The sequence below is a fragment of the Carettochelys insculpta genome, chromosome 29 (genome assembly GCF_033958435.1).
Source record: "Carettochelys insculpta isolate YL-2023 chromosome 29, ASM3395843v1, whole genome shotgun sequence".
Lineage (NCBI taxonomy): Eukaryota > Metazoa > Chordata > Testudines > Carettochelyidae > Carettochelys > Carettochelys insculpta.
Window position 1 is genome coordinate 14,938,288 of NC_134165.1, and position 17,375 is coordinate 14,955,662.

The window sequence follows — 17,375 nt, forward strand, 5'->3', positions numbered from 1 at the left end:
TCGTGCGGGGGGGCAGCAGCCGAGCGCCGAACGGATCGAGCGAGCTGGGCGCAACCAGGCGCAGCTTCCTAGGGGAGCCAGGGAAGCAGGTGAGTACCGAGAGAATCGAGCCAGGGAGACGCCCCCGGGGAACGGCGGAGCGCATCGGTAGCCGGGTTGCCCTGGGAGCAGCAGAGCGCCTCGATCGGGAGGGGGAGCAGCCGAGCGCCGAGCGCATCGATGGGCACGGCTCGCTGGGCACCAGCGGGCGGGGCGGACAATCGACTAGGGCGTGATCGCGGCACCGATCGATAAGCGATAACCGAGAGCGAGCGAGCCCCGCCCCGCCCCGCCCCGCAGCCTGCCCGGCCCCGCCCCCCTCCCTGGGGTCCAGCCCGGAGCTCTCCGCACCCCGCACCCCTTCCTGGGGTCCGTCCCAGCGCCCTCTGCACCCCCCTCCTTCCTGGGGTCCGGCCCGGCACCCTCTGCACCCCCCCACTTCCTGGGGTCCATCCCAGCGCCCTCTGCACACACCCCACTTCCTGGGGTCCTGCCCTGCCTCATCTTACCTTCCACACCACATCCACCCCATCACTGTGTTTAGTGCAAGCTTGGAAGTTGGGCTGCGCACGCCCTCACGCTGGGGACAGGTGGCCCCTGCCTTGCAAGGCTCCAGCAGGTTTGAACCCCCAGCTCTTCACTCCCTGCAGGAGCAGTTATCACCCCATCAGTTACCGCAGGGGGCAGGTGTGATTCTGGGGGAGCCAGACTCCTCCGCGCTTCTCCCCAGGAAACTCAGCAACCCGCCTCCTCGCCTTCCATGGCTTGTGGTGCGTTATGGCTTGGCCAACAGCCAGGGCCGGAGCCTCAGGGGTTTAGGCGCCAGATTCCCATTGGAATCCAATATGGCAGATGGTCAGTGCTGGCTGCTGTCAATGGGAGTTAGAGACATGGGAGGGGCTGGGTCCAAACCAACACACCTGAGATAGACGACAAAGACCCTATGCCATGTTTATTTCATTAGCAGCGCCTGCCAGTGCATCTTCCAGCTTCGCCCACCACTGAAACAGGTGCTGATTTCATGTCGATTTAAAGTCCTCATTGACCCCCTACACAGCTCGCACCCATGACTCCACCAGCCAGGGCTCCCATTCCCTGTCTCCAGCCCATTTCTAGAGGGGCTGATTATGAGGCCCATCCAAAGCCTGCAGCGGTGAGTTCTGCTGGCTCTAATCCACTACTCCTGGTGCTTATGCCAGAAATGATGATCAGTCAGATCAGCAAACGTAACCCCGAGATGGGTAAAGTGATGGGCTGCAGATGAGCTGTTCACGCAGGAGCGAGATCTTGGAGAAGGTCCAGAAAAGAGCAACTAAAGGATGAAAAGTCCAGAGAACAGGAGCTGCTAGGGGAGACTGGAAGAACTGGGCATGTTTAGTCTGGAGAGGAGATGGCTAAGGGGACATGAGAGCAGCTTTCAAGTACCTCAGAGTGTTACCAGGAGGAGGGCGAAAAATTGTTCTCTGTAACCTCTGAGGGCAGGACAAGGAGCGATGGGTTTAAACTGCCACCAGGGAGTGTTCAGCTGGAGATCAGGAAAACTTCCTACCTGGCAGGGTGGTTAAGCACAGGAACAAATGGCCCAGGGCGGTCGTGGAGGCCCCATTGCTGGAGATATTTCTGAGCTGGTCGGACAGACACCCGTCAGGGTTGGTCTGATGGTGCTGGGTCCTGCCGCAAGAGCAGGGACTGGCCTGGATGCTTGCTCGCCGTTCCTTCCACTTCTGGGATTCCAGGCACAAGGAGATCACCTGCGTCTCGTCTCCCACAGCTTCCTCCGGCTATTCCTGGGGGTAGCGGCTGCCCCACTGCCTCCAGCAGAGCCACCAGCCTCCTCAGCTCTCACATCCCTGAGCTGACCCCCAACACCGCAGCAAGGCTCCTGCCTCTGAGCCCTCCCTCCTTCCAGCACCAGAGTCCACCGCAGCCAGGCCAGAGCCGGGGGCAGCCGCCAGGTGGCACTGCACCCACAGGCGTGATGACAGCGGGGAGGCGCTGGGTTTAAGACACTTGCGCCCTGCTCATGCCAGGGCCACCACGACCAGCGTTAGACCTGAGTCCCCGGCAAGGCCGTGATTTCGCCCACCTCGAATCAGGCCGATGCACTGAAATGTTAGGAGGAAAGTCGTGGGGTGGAACGTTCTGCAGCAGCCGGAGAACGAAGCCATCGCACTTCGACCCGGAGCTGCACCCCCAAGACGGGCCGGGCCGGGCCGGGCCGCCTGGCGCCTCATGCCCCTTCTCCTCCATGGGCCGGGCTCCCCCATGACACTACGCCTCCCATCCCCCACAAGCTGCTGGAGCAGAGCTTCTGGGCTTCACCTGCTGCCTGCTCGTTTCACTGGACGATCACCTGGGGTGGGGGGGATAAATGTCACTTCATTCCTCCCTTCGTCCACACCCGGCCCAAGCTGGCTGGCCTCTGTCCCGTCCCCCCCAGCCCGATCAGGCCCAGGCTTTGGGGTCTCTCCTCATTTCTGTGCCACTTCAGCTCTGACAGGCACTACAGGTTGAACAGCCGTTTGCTGAAGACTCGCCCAGGACCATTGGTTCCTGCCCCTTGTTACGGATCCGTGACAGGACCCTCCCTCACTCTGCTCAGGAGGGACTCAGGCAACGACCCTACAGCCCTGGGTCAACACAGCTGCTGAATGCCTCCAAGAACGCTAGCTGGCTGGCCAGGCTGATTGCCCCTTACCGAAGCCCTGTTGAGTTCTTCCCTTGCGAACTTTGTTCACTCACAGCTGATCATTCTGTTCTTTACTACAGTTTCTTACTGAGGTTGGATACACCAGCCTGTGATTGCCAGGATCGACTCTGGAGTCTTTTTTTAAAAACCAGCATCACATTAGCTATTCTCCAGTCATCTGGTCCAGAGATGGATTTCAGTCCTGGCTCATGCACCCTGCTTAGTAGTTCTGAGGTGCCTGGACCATACAGAATGGGGCACAGGGCAGCAGAATCACCCCAGACAGGAAGCAAGGCTTAGATGGGTGCGGATTAACGCTCAACTAACGAGCAGGGCAGGCAGGTGTGGGCCTCAGAGAAAAGATTTTATTAAAAATTTCCAACAGAAAATTGAAAAAGATTTTGGGAGTGAAAAAAACCTGGGAAAACGGTGGCGATTCCCTGGCCCCGGTACAGCTTAGGGCTGGTCACACATCCACTATCTGACCAGCCCGGGGAGCCACTGACCACAGGCCAGGAGACAGTTACACAGTATCTTCCTAAGGGTGGGGCCAGGGCAGGGGTTTGAGGAAAGTCCCCACCCCCCACCTCTTGAACCAGCTGCTGCTGGTGCCCGCTGAGCCATGCCAGGCTGGGTCCATTTCATCCAGTTAGAAATCAGATCGTTCCCTGGCCCAGGACATGAGCTCATCAGACTCATGCTCAGCCCCCATGTGGGGCCAGTGGACCAGGGACCCAAACTTCTGCACCTGGGGTTTACCCTGAGCAATGGTTAACCCCGTGAAGCCACAGCTGGGGGCCAGCTGCTCTGTAACTTATCCAAACGCCCAACCCCAGATGTACGGGCACCTGCGCCAGCCACAGCCCCTGGCTGCAAAGCACTCGGCCTTCGGTGCAGCGCCAGGCCCAGCGCAGGAAGAGCCACTGGGCTTGTCCTGCGCCCCCAGGGATGCCAGAGAACGCGGCAGGGACGTAGCAGGCGGGTCAGCAACCAGGCCAGCTACGCAAGGGGTCCTGCTGGGGCAGCCGTGGGGGGTGAAGTGGTTTGGGAGCAGAAGGCAAGTCATCCTAAAGGCAGGCGGGGAGTGGGGGGGGGCAGCTGCCAGAGAGCCAGGGCGCAGCAGCTGGGGTGCAGAGCGAGCTGGATTTTATGCTAGGGCAATTCAGGGCAGCGGAGGCAGGAATAACAGCACAGGGGGAGAACTGGCTGCCACCTCCCTGGTCTGCTCCAGCCCCCTGCTGCTACCCAGGCCAGGCCAGGTTGGGGCACCCACGGCGGCTGCTTGGGGCCAGCTGCAAGGGACCCCCTCCCCGTATCCCGCTGGGAACTGAGCTGAGACCCTCCACACTCCCCTCACTTGCCAGCCTGCACCTGTGCCTGGGCCGGCTGGTCTGCTCCCTCCCTCCCCAGCACCATCTGCCCTTCAGAACCCGCACGAGGGCGGGGGGGAGGCAGCCCCCCCAAGGAAGGGGCCCCAGAGGGGATGGAGGGGGGACTGCTGCCCCCCCCAGGCCGCTGAGTTTCCGCAGAGCTGGGGACGAGGGAGCTATCCCCTGGTGCCCCCCCCCACCGTTACTCCTCGGCCACGGTGACGCGGACGCGGTGCCAGGCATTGCTCAGCACGCCCCGCAGGTTCCAGATGGGCGCCACCGTGTCAGGCTGCACATTGTAGCTGGCATCCACGGCCTTGCAGACAATGTCAAGCTGCACGCTGCCAGGGGGCACGGGGGCCGTGAGCTGCCACAGGCGCCAGGCCCAGGCCCTGTCCAGCGGCTGCTCCTCACCCGCCAGCTCGGCCACGTGCCACGTCCGGCCGCCGTCCAGCGAGACGTCCACACGCACCACGCCCCGCCCGCCCCCGCTCCAGGCATAGCCTTTGACTGTCAGCTGCCCAGGGGGCACGGCAGTGCCCGGCGTGGGCTCCGTGATGGCCGACTGGATGGGCAGCTCCTGGATGGCCGGCGCCGCGTCAAAATCCACCGTGTCCCAGTCCACTGCGGGTGAGAAGCCCTTGTAGTCGTTGCGCTGCCAGTGGCTGGGGCTCTCCTCCGGGCTCACGGAGACCCGGCCCAGCCACTTGACCTGGCGGGCGCCCACCACGCCCGGCACCACCACGCGCACTGGGTAGCCGTGGTCCCGCGGCAGCGCCTCGCCGTTCATCTCGTAGGCCAGCAGCACCTCGGCCCCGTGGGCCAGGGCCCGGCTATAGGGGATGGAGGCACCGTAGGCCGCCCCGCTCAGGTCCCTGTCCAGCCCCTCAAAGCACACGTGCCGCTGCCCAGCCTGCGGCTCCTCCTCATAGCCGGCATAGAGCAGGACGTCCCGCAGCCGGGCGCCGCCCCAGCGGGCCGTGCTGATGGCTGCCACGCCCCACTCCAGCCCCTTCACCGGCCGCACGCGGTTCATCTCCGCCCGGCGGTTGCCGGCGCACTGCAGCGTGGCTGTCACCTCGTGCTTGGGGAAGCGGCTCTGCAGCTCGGACAGGGAGAGGGCCAGCGTGCGTCCGCCTGGCCCCTCCACCTGCAGCTGGTAGCTGGCGGGGTCCATGGCCGGCACCGGCAGGTGGTTGCGGGTGAAGAAGAGCTGGTTGGGTGTCAGGTAGTTCTCGCCCAGCAGCTCGGCCGGCGGCTCGGCGTTGAAGGGCTTGAGGCTGTTCACTCGGAGGGCGGGGTGCCGCGGGGGGTCCCCAGAGTAGGGGTCCTGCGGGCTGGGCAGGCTCGGCTCCTCGGGGCTCAGCTCGCCCACCTTGTACCCCTGCAGGAGGCTCAGCACGTGCTCCTGCCTGTGCACGCCGTACATGGCCCAGAAGGGCTCCAGGGCGCCCCCGGCCGCCAGCAGGATCTTGCTCTGGCCTCCTGGGTGCAGCTCCACGAAGTCGGTGATGTCGAAGACCTCGCTGCCGTAGGTCACCCACACCCGCTCCGCCAGGCTGCGGTGCCGCCCCACCTCCTGGCGGGTGAACACGGGGTAGGGGGCCCCCTGCTCGGCCTCCGCTGCCTGTGGAGATGGGGAGAGCAGCTCAGCGCGGAGCTGCCGCAGCCTCCCAGGGCCCGACTCAGGGCAGGGGACGCATCACACATTGGGGCAAAGCTGGGGGTGGGACCAGGAGTCCTGCCTCCCAGGCCCCCCCAGCTCTAACCACCAGACCCCACTCCCCTCCCAAAGCAAAGATGGAACCCAGGAGTCCTGGCGCCCAGCCCCGCCCCCCCACTCTAGCCACTAGACCCCACTCCCTGCCAAACACCGGTCCAGCTTTGGTGCCACCTTCGTGCCCAGAGGCATTGCCCCCCCTGCCCCCATCCCAGCTCCTCCCTCACCTGCCTGCGGTGATTTCCATAGGCCAGGCCAGCACCCAGGCCCAGCAGGGCCCCCACGGCCACGGCCGTCCGCCTCCGGCTGCTGCTGCCAGTGCACCAGGTGCCATGAGCACGGGAGGGGGGCCAGGCGGTGCAGGTTCGAGAGTGGGACCCCCAGGCCACAGCTGGCCACCTGGGGGAGAAAGCAGGACTGCGGCAAGGCGGAATTCCCCAGTGACCTCCCTGCAAGCCCGGGGCTGCCCCAGCGCAAGCCCAGCACCGACCCTGCTCAGCAGGCGCACTGGCCCCACGGCAGCCTGAGGGGAGCAGGGTGGGGCTTACCAAGGGGCTCTCCCCACCCCCTTCCCTGGCCCACCACCAAGCCTGCTAATTACATGCTGCCTCCTGTAACTTCAGCCCAAGCCAGGAGTTCTGTTCACCCTCGTGGCCTTGCGGCCGTTAAACAGCGACCACCTCCCACCCCAGAGGTAGCTGCACTTCAGCCCCCGGCCAGCAGGCTCCCTCTGTGGGGAACCAGCAGCAGGTGAAACATTAACCCAGAGTTCCGCTACCACACCTCTGCTAAGATAACAGCAGCTGTAGAGCCATAAAGGGATGTCCCCGCAGATAAACTGCGCCCGGGCTACCGTGGGACTGAGCTGCAGCCGCTCAGCGGGAGCGGGAGATAGATCAGTTTAGAGCTGCTGGGTGATTTATCAACACCCTGGCCAGGTGCCAAAGCAGCAGCTGCCCTAACAGTACCCCAAAGGGAATTCCCTCAGTTCCCCTTTCCCTTCCCTCTGTGAGCCCAGCGGTAGGGTTCACCACAGAGCCGCACGGGCCAGAGCCTGGGGCTGGACTGAGGGGCACCGGCAGGGCTGGGCTGGGGCTGCAGGTCAGGGGTTAGGGGCACCGGCAGGGCTGGGTTGGGTGCTCAGGGCCGACTGGAGCTGTGGGTCAGGGGTTGGGGCACCGGCAGGGCTGGGCTGGCTGGGGCTGCAGGTCAGGGGCTAGGGGCACCGGCAGGGCTGGGCTGGCTGGGGCTGCAGGTCAGGGGCTAGGGGCACCGGCAGGGCTGGGTTGGGGGCTCAGGGCCGACTGGAGCTGTGGGTCAGGGGTTGGGGCACCGGCAGGGCTGGGCTGGCTGGGGCTGCAGGTCAGGGGCTAGGGGCACCGGCAGGGCTGGGCTGGCTGGGGCTGCAGGTCAGGGGCTAGGGGCACCGGCAGGCCTGGGCTGGCTGGGGCTGCAGGTCAGGGGTTGGGGCACCGGCAGGGCTGGGCTGGCTGGGGCTGCGGGTCAGGGGTTGGGGCACCGGCAGGGCTGGGCTGGCTGGGGCTGCAGGTCAGGGGCTAGGGGCACCGGCAGGGCTGGGCTGGCTGGGGCTGCAGGTCAGGGGCTAGGGGCACCGGCAGGGCTGGGCTGGGGGCTCAGGGCCAGCTGGGGTTGCGGGCGAGGGGCCCAGGGCTGGGCTGAGGTTGTGCTTTCTCCCTGCAAGCATCTGTGCCGCCCAGCGGCGCCTCTCCTACCTGGGCGCACCCCGGAGCGCCCCAAGGCCTCTCGCGACGGGTCTGAGGAGCAGCATCTCCACCGAACCTGCGGGGCACAGGAGAGAAGTGACCCCGCCTCAACCCCGCAGCCGGAGATGCCCAAGGCAGGGAGTCGGGGGGGGTGACACGCAGCAGCTGGGCCCCCACCGCCCTCCTCCCTGCAGCCAGCCCAGAGCCCCCGGATGCCATCCACCAGAAGATCCGGCCCAGTCCTGAGCCAGGCGCCTCAGCCCAGCCCAGCCCAGCCCAGCCAAGTGAGCAGGGCAGGACGCGGCTGGCTCGGGCCTGGCCCCCAGCTGCGGCGCCCACATGCCCAGCTGGCTGACGGAGGCAGGACACCCAGGCAGGGCCTGGGCTGGCAGCCAAGCCAGCTCCACCTGGGCAGTGCTCCAGCTTCGGCCCTGCCAGGCCAGGGCACAGGTGCAGCCGCGGCCCGGGCCCAGTCTGCCTGGAGCCCCCAGGCTGGGGGAGACGAACTTACTCTTACCTGCCCCCGCAGCCCGGGCCAGGAACCAACCGCCCCCCCCGTTCTAACAGCGGGGGGGTCTTCGCCTGGATGGGGGGAGGGATTTGGACTCCACGGGGGGGAGCTGCCCCGGAGCCAGTGGGGGGGGGTGTCCCCGAGTTTGGAGAGTTTCCAGCCCCCAGAAGGGCCCCCTGCAGAGCAGCAGCCGCAGAGAACTGGGCACTGAGCGGGGAAGGGGCGGAACAGCGACCAGCCCCCGCGCGGGGAAGCCCCGGACGCTCCTCGGCAGCTCTGGGCTCGGAGCTGTAGGGAGCCCGCTGCCACCCCCGCCCCACTGCAACCTCCCCGCGACCCTCCTGCCCCGCCCCACTGCAACCTCTCCGCAACCCCCCCACCCACCTGTGTCCGCGGCGCGCGGGGAAGGAACGTCACAGACGCCGTTACCCCCCTCCACCGTCCGAGCCTGCGCCTTTAAGGCAAGAGGAGAAGGGCGGGGCCTGGGGGCGTGGCACGAGGGGAGGAGGCCGGGCCACGCCCCCTGAGTGATGAGCGGCGATTTAAAGGACCAGAGACGCAGAGGGGGCGGGGCCCACGCCGGGGCAGCACGTGCCTGCTGGTCCCGAGGGGGAGGGCGGCACAGCTGGTGGCCTTGGGGTGCAGGAGAGGGGCTCTGCTCCTGTGACATCCCCCCACCCACCCAGGAGCGGCATGGCACTGCCAGGCCCTGCCCTGCCCAGCCCAGTCCTGCCAGGGCTCTTCTAAGGGCACCACCCTCGTCCTGGGTGCCAGGCAGCAGCTGGGGGGTGGGGGGGATAGATGGCTCCATGCTCCAGCTGGCTGTGATGGAGGGGGGGATACCTGTGTGTGTGTGTGTGGCTCACAGAGGGTGGGGGGCTCCTGCTGAGGGTAACCTTGATGACCAGGTAACACCTTTGTACTGCAGACAAAGGAGGAGGTGGAGCCTGAGGGGTTTGAATTGGAACTGGGAGTTGGGAAGCAGTTAGTCTGGGCTGAGGGAGAGCGAGACAAAGGAGGGGGCCAGGCCCCAGCTCTGGGGGCCCCTTGGGGCCTCCTCTCCCCAACATGACCACAATATAATAACTTTTAATATTCCTGTGTTGGGAAGAACACCGCAGCGGTCAAACACTCTGGCATTTAATTTCAAAAAGGGGAATTACACTAAAATGAGGAAGCTAGTTAAACAGAAACTAAAACGTAGAGTAATTAAACTAAAATCCCTGGAAGCTGCATGGAAACTGTTTAAAGACACCATACTAGAGGCCCAACTTAAATGTATACCCCAAATAAAAAAACACAGTAAGAGACCTAACAAAGAACCACCATGGCTAAACAGCCATGTTAAAAAGGCAGTGAGAGAGAAAAGGGCAGCTTTTAAAAAGTGGAAGTCAAATCCTAGTGAGGAAAATAGAAAGGAACATAAACACTCCCAAATTAAGTGTCATAATGTAGTAAGAAAAGCCAAAAAAGATTTTGAGGAACAGCTAGCCAAAAATTCAAAAAACGATAGTAAAATGTTTTTTAAATACATTAGAAGCAGGAAGCCCGCTAAAAAAGCAGTGGGGCCCTTGGACGATAAAGATATAAAAGGAGCAATCAAGGAAGACAGTGCCATTGCGGAGCGATTAAATGATTTCTTTGCTTCAGTCTTCACGGCTGAGGATGTTACAGAGGTTCCTAAATTTGAGCCAGCCTTTTTAGGTGATAAATCTGAGGAACTCACTCAGATTGAAGTGACATTAGAGGAGGTTTTGGAGTTAATTGATAAGCTGAATAGTAACAAGTCTCCAGGACCAGACGGCATTCACCCAAGGGTTCTGAAAGAACTCAAATGTGAAATTGCAGAGTTATTAACAGTGGTTTGTAACCTATCCTTTAAATCCACTTTGGTACCAAATGACTGGAAGACGGCCAATATAACACCAATATTTAAAAAAGGCTCTAGAGGAGACCCTGGCAATTATAGACCGATAAGTTTAACATCAGTACCAGGCAAATTAGTAGAAACACTAGTAAAGAATAAAATTGCAAGGCACGTAGAAGAGCACGAATTGTTGGGCAAAAGTCAGCATGGTTACTGCAGAGGGAAGTCGTGTCTAACTAATCTATTAGAATTCTTTGAAGGGGTTAATAAACATGCGGACAAGGGGCACCCAGTGGACATAATATACCTAGATTTCCAGAAAGCCTTTGACACGGTCCCACACCAAAGGCTTTTATGTAAATTAGGTGGTCATGGGATAGGAGGAAAGATCCTTTCATGGATCGGGAATTGGTTAAAAGACAGAAAAGAAAGGGTGGGAATAAATGGTAAATTTTCACAATGGAGGAGGGTAACTAGTGGTGTTCCCCAGGGGTCAGTCCTGGGACCGATCCTGTTCAACTTGTTCATCAATGATCTAGAAGAAGAGGTAAGCAGTGAGGTGGCCAAGTTTGCAGATGACACCAAGTTGTTCAGGACAGTCAAAACCAAAAGGGATTGTGAAGAACTACAAAAAGATCTCAGCAAACTGAGTGATTGGGCAGCAAAATGGCAAATGAAATTTAATGTGGGTAAGTGTAAGGTAATGCATGTTCGAACAAATAACCCAAATTACACGTACTACATGATGGGGTCAAATTTAGCTACGACAGATCAGGAAAGGGATCTTGGAGTTATAGTGGATAGTTCTCTGAAGACATCCACGCAGTGTGCAGCGGCAGTTAGTAAAGCAAATAGGATGTTAGGAATTATTAAAAAAGGGATCAATAATAAGACAAAAGATATCATACTTCCCCTATATAAAACTATGGTACGCCCACATCTTGAGTACTGCGTGCAGATGTGGTCTCCTCACCTCAAAAAAGATATATTGGCATTAGAAAAGGTTCAGAAAAGGGCGACTAAGATGATTAGGGTCTTGGAACGGGTCCCATATGGGGAGAGGCTAGAGAGACTGGGACTTTTCAGTTTGGAAAAGAGGCGATTGAGGGGCGATATGATAGAGGTATATAAAATCATGAATGGTGTGGAGAAAGTGAATATAGAAAAATTATTTACCTTTTCCCATAATACAAGAACTAGGGGACACCAAATGAAATTGATGGGTAGTAGGTTCAAAACTAATAAAAGGAAATTTTTCTTCACACAACGCACAGTCAACCTGTGGAACTCCTTGCCCGAGGAGGCTGTGAAGGCCAGGACTCTATTAGGGTTTAAAAAAGAGCTTGATAAATTTTTGAAGGTTAGGTCTGTAAATGGCTATTAGCCAGGGATAAAGTATGGTGCCCCTAGCCTTCAGAACAAGGGCAAGAGATGGATGGCAGGAGATAAATCACTTGATCATTGTCTTCTGTTCTCCTTCTCTGGGGCACCTGGCATTGGCCACCGTTGGCAGATGGGATGCTGGGCTGGATGGACCTTTGGTCTGACCCAGTATGGCCGTTCTTATGTTCTTATGGATGGGACTGGCTCCTCTGTACGATGCTGTGTCCTGTCGGCTAATAAACCCGCTGTTCTCCTGCTGAGTGAGAGACTCTCCTGCCTGCGGACAGGGTGCAGAGCTTGGGGGACCCCAGAACCCCATCACACTGGTGTCAGAAGTGGGATGTTCTGCACCCTGAGGATGGAGCATCCAGCAGTAAGTGATCGGGGCCCCGGAAGAAGTGGGGCCTGCGAGACCCAGGTGTGCTGAAGGGCAGTGAGGTGCAGCTCCCCAAGGCAGAGGGGCCTGCAGCCGAACCCAAGCAACTGCGGTCGTGGTTCTCGAGAGGGGGTGCCACACCCAAGCAGGGGTTACTCCTGGGAATCTGTTGGAGTCGGTCCCAGAAGGTGGAGGGGCCGAGGGCCCAACCCCCAGAAAACAAGTGACCCACAAGGAGGCTGACGCTGAATGAGTTCTTCCCAGGACAGTGTGCTCATGGTCCTTGAGAGTGGGTGTCACACTGAAGAAGGGGTTCCTCTGAGAGTCTGTTGGAGTCGGTCCCAGAGGGCAGAGGGGCCTACGGCCTAACCCCGGGGAGCTTATGACCCGCAAGGAGCCTGGCACACTGAAGGGATTCTTCTAGGAAGCGTGGAGTGCAGAGGGCATCAGCCTGGGAGCCTGCAACTACGCTGAGCAACTCCGCTGTGAAGTGGCAGCACCTGGAAACCGAAGCGAGATTAAAGAAGCTGGACAAGGCAGAGTGGATGTGCAGTGGCAGAGCTGAGGGTTGAGGAAAATCCTGCAGAGGTGAGCCCGGATCGGGGCAGGGAACCCTGGACTGCATGGAGCTCTGAACTGAGTGGCCTGCCACAGCTCAAGGAGGGAAGGAGCGATTCCAACCCATCATCTACTGGTGGCCAAGACAGACCTGTGGAGAGTTTTCCAGGCCTGGGCCGAGGAAGGTGCCTGTGTGTCTGTGCAGGAAAGCAGCTTGTCCACTGGGAATGGCAAGTTGTCTGTGAGAGAAGCTGCTTCACCTTCTGTGTGTGTGTGGAGACCAGCCGGGGGGGCTGGGACAAAGGAGAGAGTGTCTCCCATTGTCTGTCTGTGTTGAACAGCAGCAGCAGCCTGGGGAGAGAGCAGAGCCTGCATTTGGAAAAGGTGCCAATGAGGAAACTAGCCCATTGTCTGAGGAAGATTCACCAGCCTGGGGTGGCTGGAGAAGGAACCACCAGGAAAGAGCATTCCAGGTGTGCCTAAACCCAGCCATGGGGGCTGGAACAGAGGGAATGGCTCTGGGATGGGCAGTGGTGTCCTTGCTAAGGCCACTGGTCCTTGGTGCAAGAAAAGTGCTTCTGCTTCTGGGGAAGTGAATCCTTTGCCTGAGCCTGTGGGGGCTCGAGATGGAGCCAAGATCCCAGAGCTGGATCTGAGGGCAGCTGAAGCCCAGATGGGAAGTGGGCCTGCCTCTGTGTCTCTCAGGGGGGATGATGCTTTAACTCGGTCTGATCCAGTTAGTATCATCAGGGAATCCCAGAGACCAGACGATTCTGGTACTTGTTCTTTCCCTGATGCTGAGGTGTTACTGGGAGGGGATGAGAGGACTCTGTCCTACCAGAGTCATCCTCTCGCCAGGACACAAGAACAGACGGGCAATGGAGTTATGCTGACTGATGAAGATAAAGGAGCTGGTAGCAGAAGGGAGGAAAGGGATCCTAACCTTCTGTCCGGTGGTACTGGCTGTCTGCCTGGAGGGAGATTACGTGGGAATCTGCCTGATGGGCCAGAAGTGATCCTGGGTGTAGGTGAACCCCAGGAGCTGGTTGTGGCTCAAGGGAGCAGTGCCCCTGTGGAGCCAGACAGGGGTGAGTTATTGTTTGGGGGAGCTCTTGAGGAAGAGAATTTCCCTGAAACATTTCCTGACCCGTCTGTGGGGACTGCAGAAAATGGGAGTGAGGTGAAGGAGAGTGAACAGGAAAGGTGCATGTCTGTAAGCACCAGAGCAGCCCTTTGCCTGGGGAGAAGTTTGTTTCAGCTCCTGATGGCCAGGACCTGCCTGAGTGTGAAACCACTGGCTGTGCTCTGGAAGGGTCCAAAGCAGGCAGTGTAAAAGTTTCTCAGGAATTGGAAGCTGGTGCAAGTAAAGTAAAAACTATCAGGGAATGTGAGCAGCCCTGTGAGAACCAAGTAAAACAGCTGCACAGCCAATCTCTGTAGGATGCAGGAGAGCGCCAGCAATTCCCCATCTCCAGATGGTGGAAACACTTATATTCTCATACTGGATTCGACTTCTGATTCCATGGGGAGGTAGTAGTTGGAGGTGGAAGGACAAAGGAGCTGTGGGCCTGGTGGGCCAGTAAGGGATAAACAGGGATTCCTTCATGTGGATTCTGCGTCTGGGACTCACAAAACAGCTCTCAGAAAGCAGTTTGGTTTGCAAATTTCCAGACTGGCAGGAAGGGGGCCATCTCCCTGAGATCATCAATGGCCCAGCTCTTGTTAGAAGGGAGGGCACAGCCAGAGAGATCAGATTTCCACCCCAGGGGGCAAGGGAGAAGATTAGAACTTGATGGTGCTAAGAAAGGCCTCAGCCATTTATCCCCAAAATACCAGATTGTCAAGGAGGTTACACAAAAGTTGTGGTCTACCAAAGAGCAACGTAAATGTACAGTTGCAATGGGTTTGTTCTGTTACTCACGCTGACTGCTGTAACCAAGGGGTGCTGCTACCAAAAGCTGTAGAATTGTACCATGCACTGAATGTTTGAAAAGAGCCATGTGACATGATGACATTGATGTAGAAGCATGAATTGTATGTTGAAGGAGTCTGTAACTCTGAAATGTCACCATTGTTCCCTGTAACTAGTCTTGCAACCTCTGACATGAGAAGGAACATTCCAAACCTATTGTGTGGCATGGAAGGGGAAACTGAGGCACACAGCCATTGTGGTGGTCTGGCTAAATGCCAAGGATGGAAGCATTTGTACCTTCCTTTACTGGACTGTAACTGAATTCCAGCTGTATGGACTGGTGGTCAGATGGGGCAGGACCCAGACCACAAAAGACCTGTTTGATCTGTTGGTGCTGCAGCATCTGTATGGGCTCTGCCCACCCGACTTGAGAACGTGGCTGACGGACCGGGGCCAAAGCAGCGAGACCAACCAACCCAAGGGAACTAAAGGGACTTGCCCGGCTGCATCACATGAAAAGGGCCAAGACCAAGCTCCTGAGTTGGAGCCTCCCCCAGCAGGACTATAATGTGGAGGTGGTGCACATCAAGGGGAGCACTGAGGGTACAGCCAATGCCCTGTCACGAGGCGAGAGCCCCAAACTTCCCCCGGTCACCAGTTGAGTGACCCCGCTCAGTTCGGTCTGGAAGGGGGGAGAGATGTGATGGAGTGGGGGATACCTGTGTGTGTGTGTGTGGCTCACAGAGGGTGGGGGGCTCCTGCTGAGGGTAACCTTGATGACCAGGTAACACCTTTGTACTGCAGACAAAGGAGGAGGTGGAGCCTGAGGGGTTTGAATTGGAACTGGGAGTTGGGAAGCAGTTAGTCTGGGCTGAGGGAGAGCGAGACAAAGGAGGGGGCAAGGCCCCAGCTCTGGGGGCCCCTCAGGGCCTCCTCTCCTCAACATGGATTTGACTGGCTGTCTCTGCCTGCTGTACTGACTCCTCTGTACGATGCTGTGTCCTGTCGGCTAATAAACCCGCTGTTCTCCTGCTGAGTGAGAGACTCTCCTGCCTGCGGACAGGGTGCAGAGCTTGGGGGACCCCAGAACCCCATCACACTGGTCTCCGCTTCCCCCACCTGTACCTTTGAGCAACCCCAGGCTGCTCTGACCACCTGGGAGCCAGCCAAGGCGCTGCACAGCCCCCCACCAGAATCCGTCCGGAGGCCTGGAATTAACCACCCCCAGCAGCCCAGGCCAGGGACGGTGCACCAGGGAACTGGCTCTGGGGCCACAGCTGCCTCCTGGGCAGGGGTGTGAGTGGTGCTAGTTACTGGTACTCACAGGGACAGCTGCAGCCCCTGGACAGCAGCAACAGGCCCAGCAGGTCTCTGCAAGGGGCACTGACAAGCCCCACCCCCAGCTGGCTTTGAACCTGTGACCTCTGTGCAAGACATCATCTGCACTAACTCCCGGGGCACACAGCTACCAGGAGCAGCCACAGCTGGGCACCCGGCCTGGGCCCCCTTCCTGCTCTCAGAAACAGCAGAGAGGGGAGCTGCCTCACAGCCAGGCAGGCCCTGCCCCAAACCTCCAGGCAGCTCAACCCCTCCCCATGAACAACTTCTGCAGCCAAAGGAAGTTAGACAGGAAAGTTCACCCCACGGCCAGCACTAGCAGGGTGGAGCACCCAGCACAAACTGAGATAAGGTTTATCTGTGCAGAGCTGCTGCCCGCTGGGGCGGAGCTGCCCCCCAGCCAGGCCCCACCTTGTGCCACGCCCCCTGTGCCAAGCCCAGGCCAGGTTGAGGGGGCACAGCAGGGCCTCTGCTCAGCACTGCTCCAGGGACAGCTCCTTACAGCCCCATTAGCAGCAGCCCACAAGAATCAGCCAGGCTGGATGGGCTCTTTCCGCACCTGCTGCCAGGCAGGGGCTGGTGGGACCAAGGGCCCAGGGCCGAGCCGTGGCCACACACAGCTGCCAGCCCCCGGCTGCTGAGCCGGACTCAACCTGGGCTGCCCCAAGGATTCCCCGCTGCCGCCTGACATCAGCCCAGGTGCAACAGGGGCAGAGGCTGTAGCAGGGACGCACTGCGCCAGAGGTCAAGCTTCGGGCACTCGCACACCTCTATCCAACCTCCAGCCATAAGGCGTTCACACCACGCAGCGGCGGGGGCCGGCTGCGGCCGAGCCTGGTGGGGAGCAGGGGATACATGCAAAGCCCACCCACTTCCACCAGGCCCCTGGAGAAATAAGGGGGTCAGCCCTGAGCTAGGGTGGGGCTAGGCCCTGCCAGCCCCAGGCTCGCACTGACTGCTTAGCTGCCCCCCCCACCCCCCAGGGAAAGGAGGTGGTGAGAAAACGGGAGAGGCCTTCAGCCCCTCTGCTCAGCACCCCCTCAGGGCAGTCCTGAGCTCAGCGACAGAGCAGCTGCTTTCTTGCATGGCCTGTACTAGCAGCAGCCCCTGTGGCCGCAAGCACTGCCCGCTGGGCCGGCACAGGCCCACTTCTGTCCTAACCTCCAATCTCCCCTGCTGCTGGCTTTGTAGCCTAGCTCTGACCCCATCACCAGCCAGCCTGGGGGAGACAAAAGCAAACAGCAGCTCCAGGTCATACATGGGTTGTTTTACTTACACTAAATACATTGGTACATCAGCAGCCCAGGTCTGTTACCACGATTGTTACTGTCAATGCCAGGAAGCTTCCTCACAGCAGGAACAAAAACAAAAACCCCCGATTGGGGGGGAAAACCCATGGGGGGGGAGGGCCACATGCTGCAGTGTCCCCATTTGGTCCAGGCCTTTGTCCAGAACCCCCCCAGGTGCAAGGGGTACAGACACCAGTGAGGGCAGAGGCTCCTGCCCAGGCTGGGCCCTGCAGGGCTCTGCCAGCAGCTGGGGGGTGGCTGCTGTGTGGGAGCAGATAACTGGAGAGGGAAGCGAAGGGGGCCGAAAAAGCACCTCCCCCGAAGGCTGGAGCCCCCCAGAAGCAAGTCCTGAGCTCTCCAGCCCTGTCCCTTGTGTTAATGGCAGGGGAGGTGCCCCTCACAGAACTGCAGGGATCAGACTCACACCAGAGGGAACACCCCACTTCACCCCCCTAGAGTCTCCCAGCCCTAAGACAAGCCCCACATCCCCCAGCTCAGTGGGAGGCTGCAAAAAACCTGGCTCAGCTTCCCAGCCCAATCCATGGCCCACAGCTGCTGGGCCAAGGCCAGGGCGAGCCCCAGCTTGGCCCAGACAACAT

The 17,375-nt window shown here is 59.8% G+C and overlaps 1 protein-coding gene across 1 annotated transcript; it reads right to left on the bottom strand.

The window, feature by feature from the left end:
• Positions 1–3,056: 3,056 nt before the first annotated feature.
• SUOX (sulfite oxidase) lies at positions 3,057–8,870 on the bottom strand. Its single transcript, XM_074980104.1, has 4 exons — positions 8,438–8,870; positions 7,552–7,618; positions 6,046–6,217; positions 3,057–5,725 (listed from the first exon to the last, which is right to left on the bottom strand). Exons 1-4 carry the CDS (start codon positions 8,862–8,864, stop codon positions 4,301–4,303), a joined length of 2,091 nt encoding a protein of 696 aa, XP_074836205.1. The 5' UTR covers positions 8,865–8,870; the 3' UTR covers positions 3,057–4,300.
• Positions 8,871–17,375: the final 8,505 nt, after the last annotated feature.

Coding starts and splice junctions, on each gene's coding strand:
- SUOX (XM_074980104.1), bottom strand. CDS start 8,864: ATGGAGCCATCTATCCCCCCCACCCCCCAGCTGCTGCCTGGCACCCAG. Junction 6,218..7,551: donor GCGCTCCGGGGTGCGCCCAG/GTAGGAGAGGCG, acceptor TTTCTCCCCCAG/GTGGCCAGCTGTGGCCTGGG. Junction 5,726..6,045: donor ATGGAAATCACCGCAGGCAG/GTGAGGGAGGAG, acceptor CCATCTCCACAG/GCAGCGGAGGCCGAGCAGGG.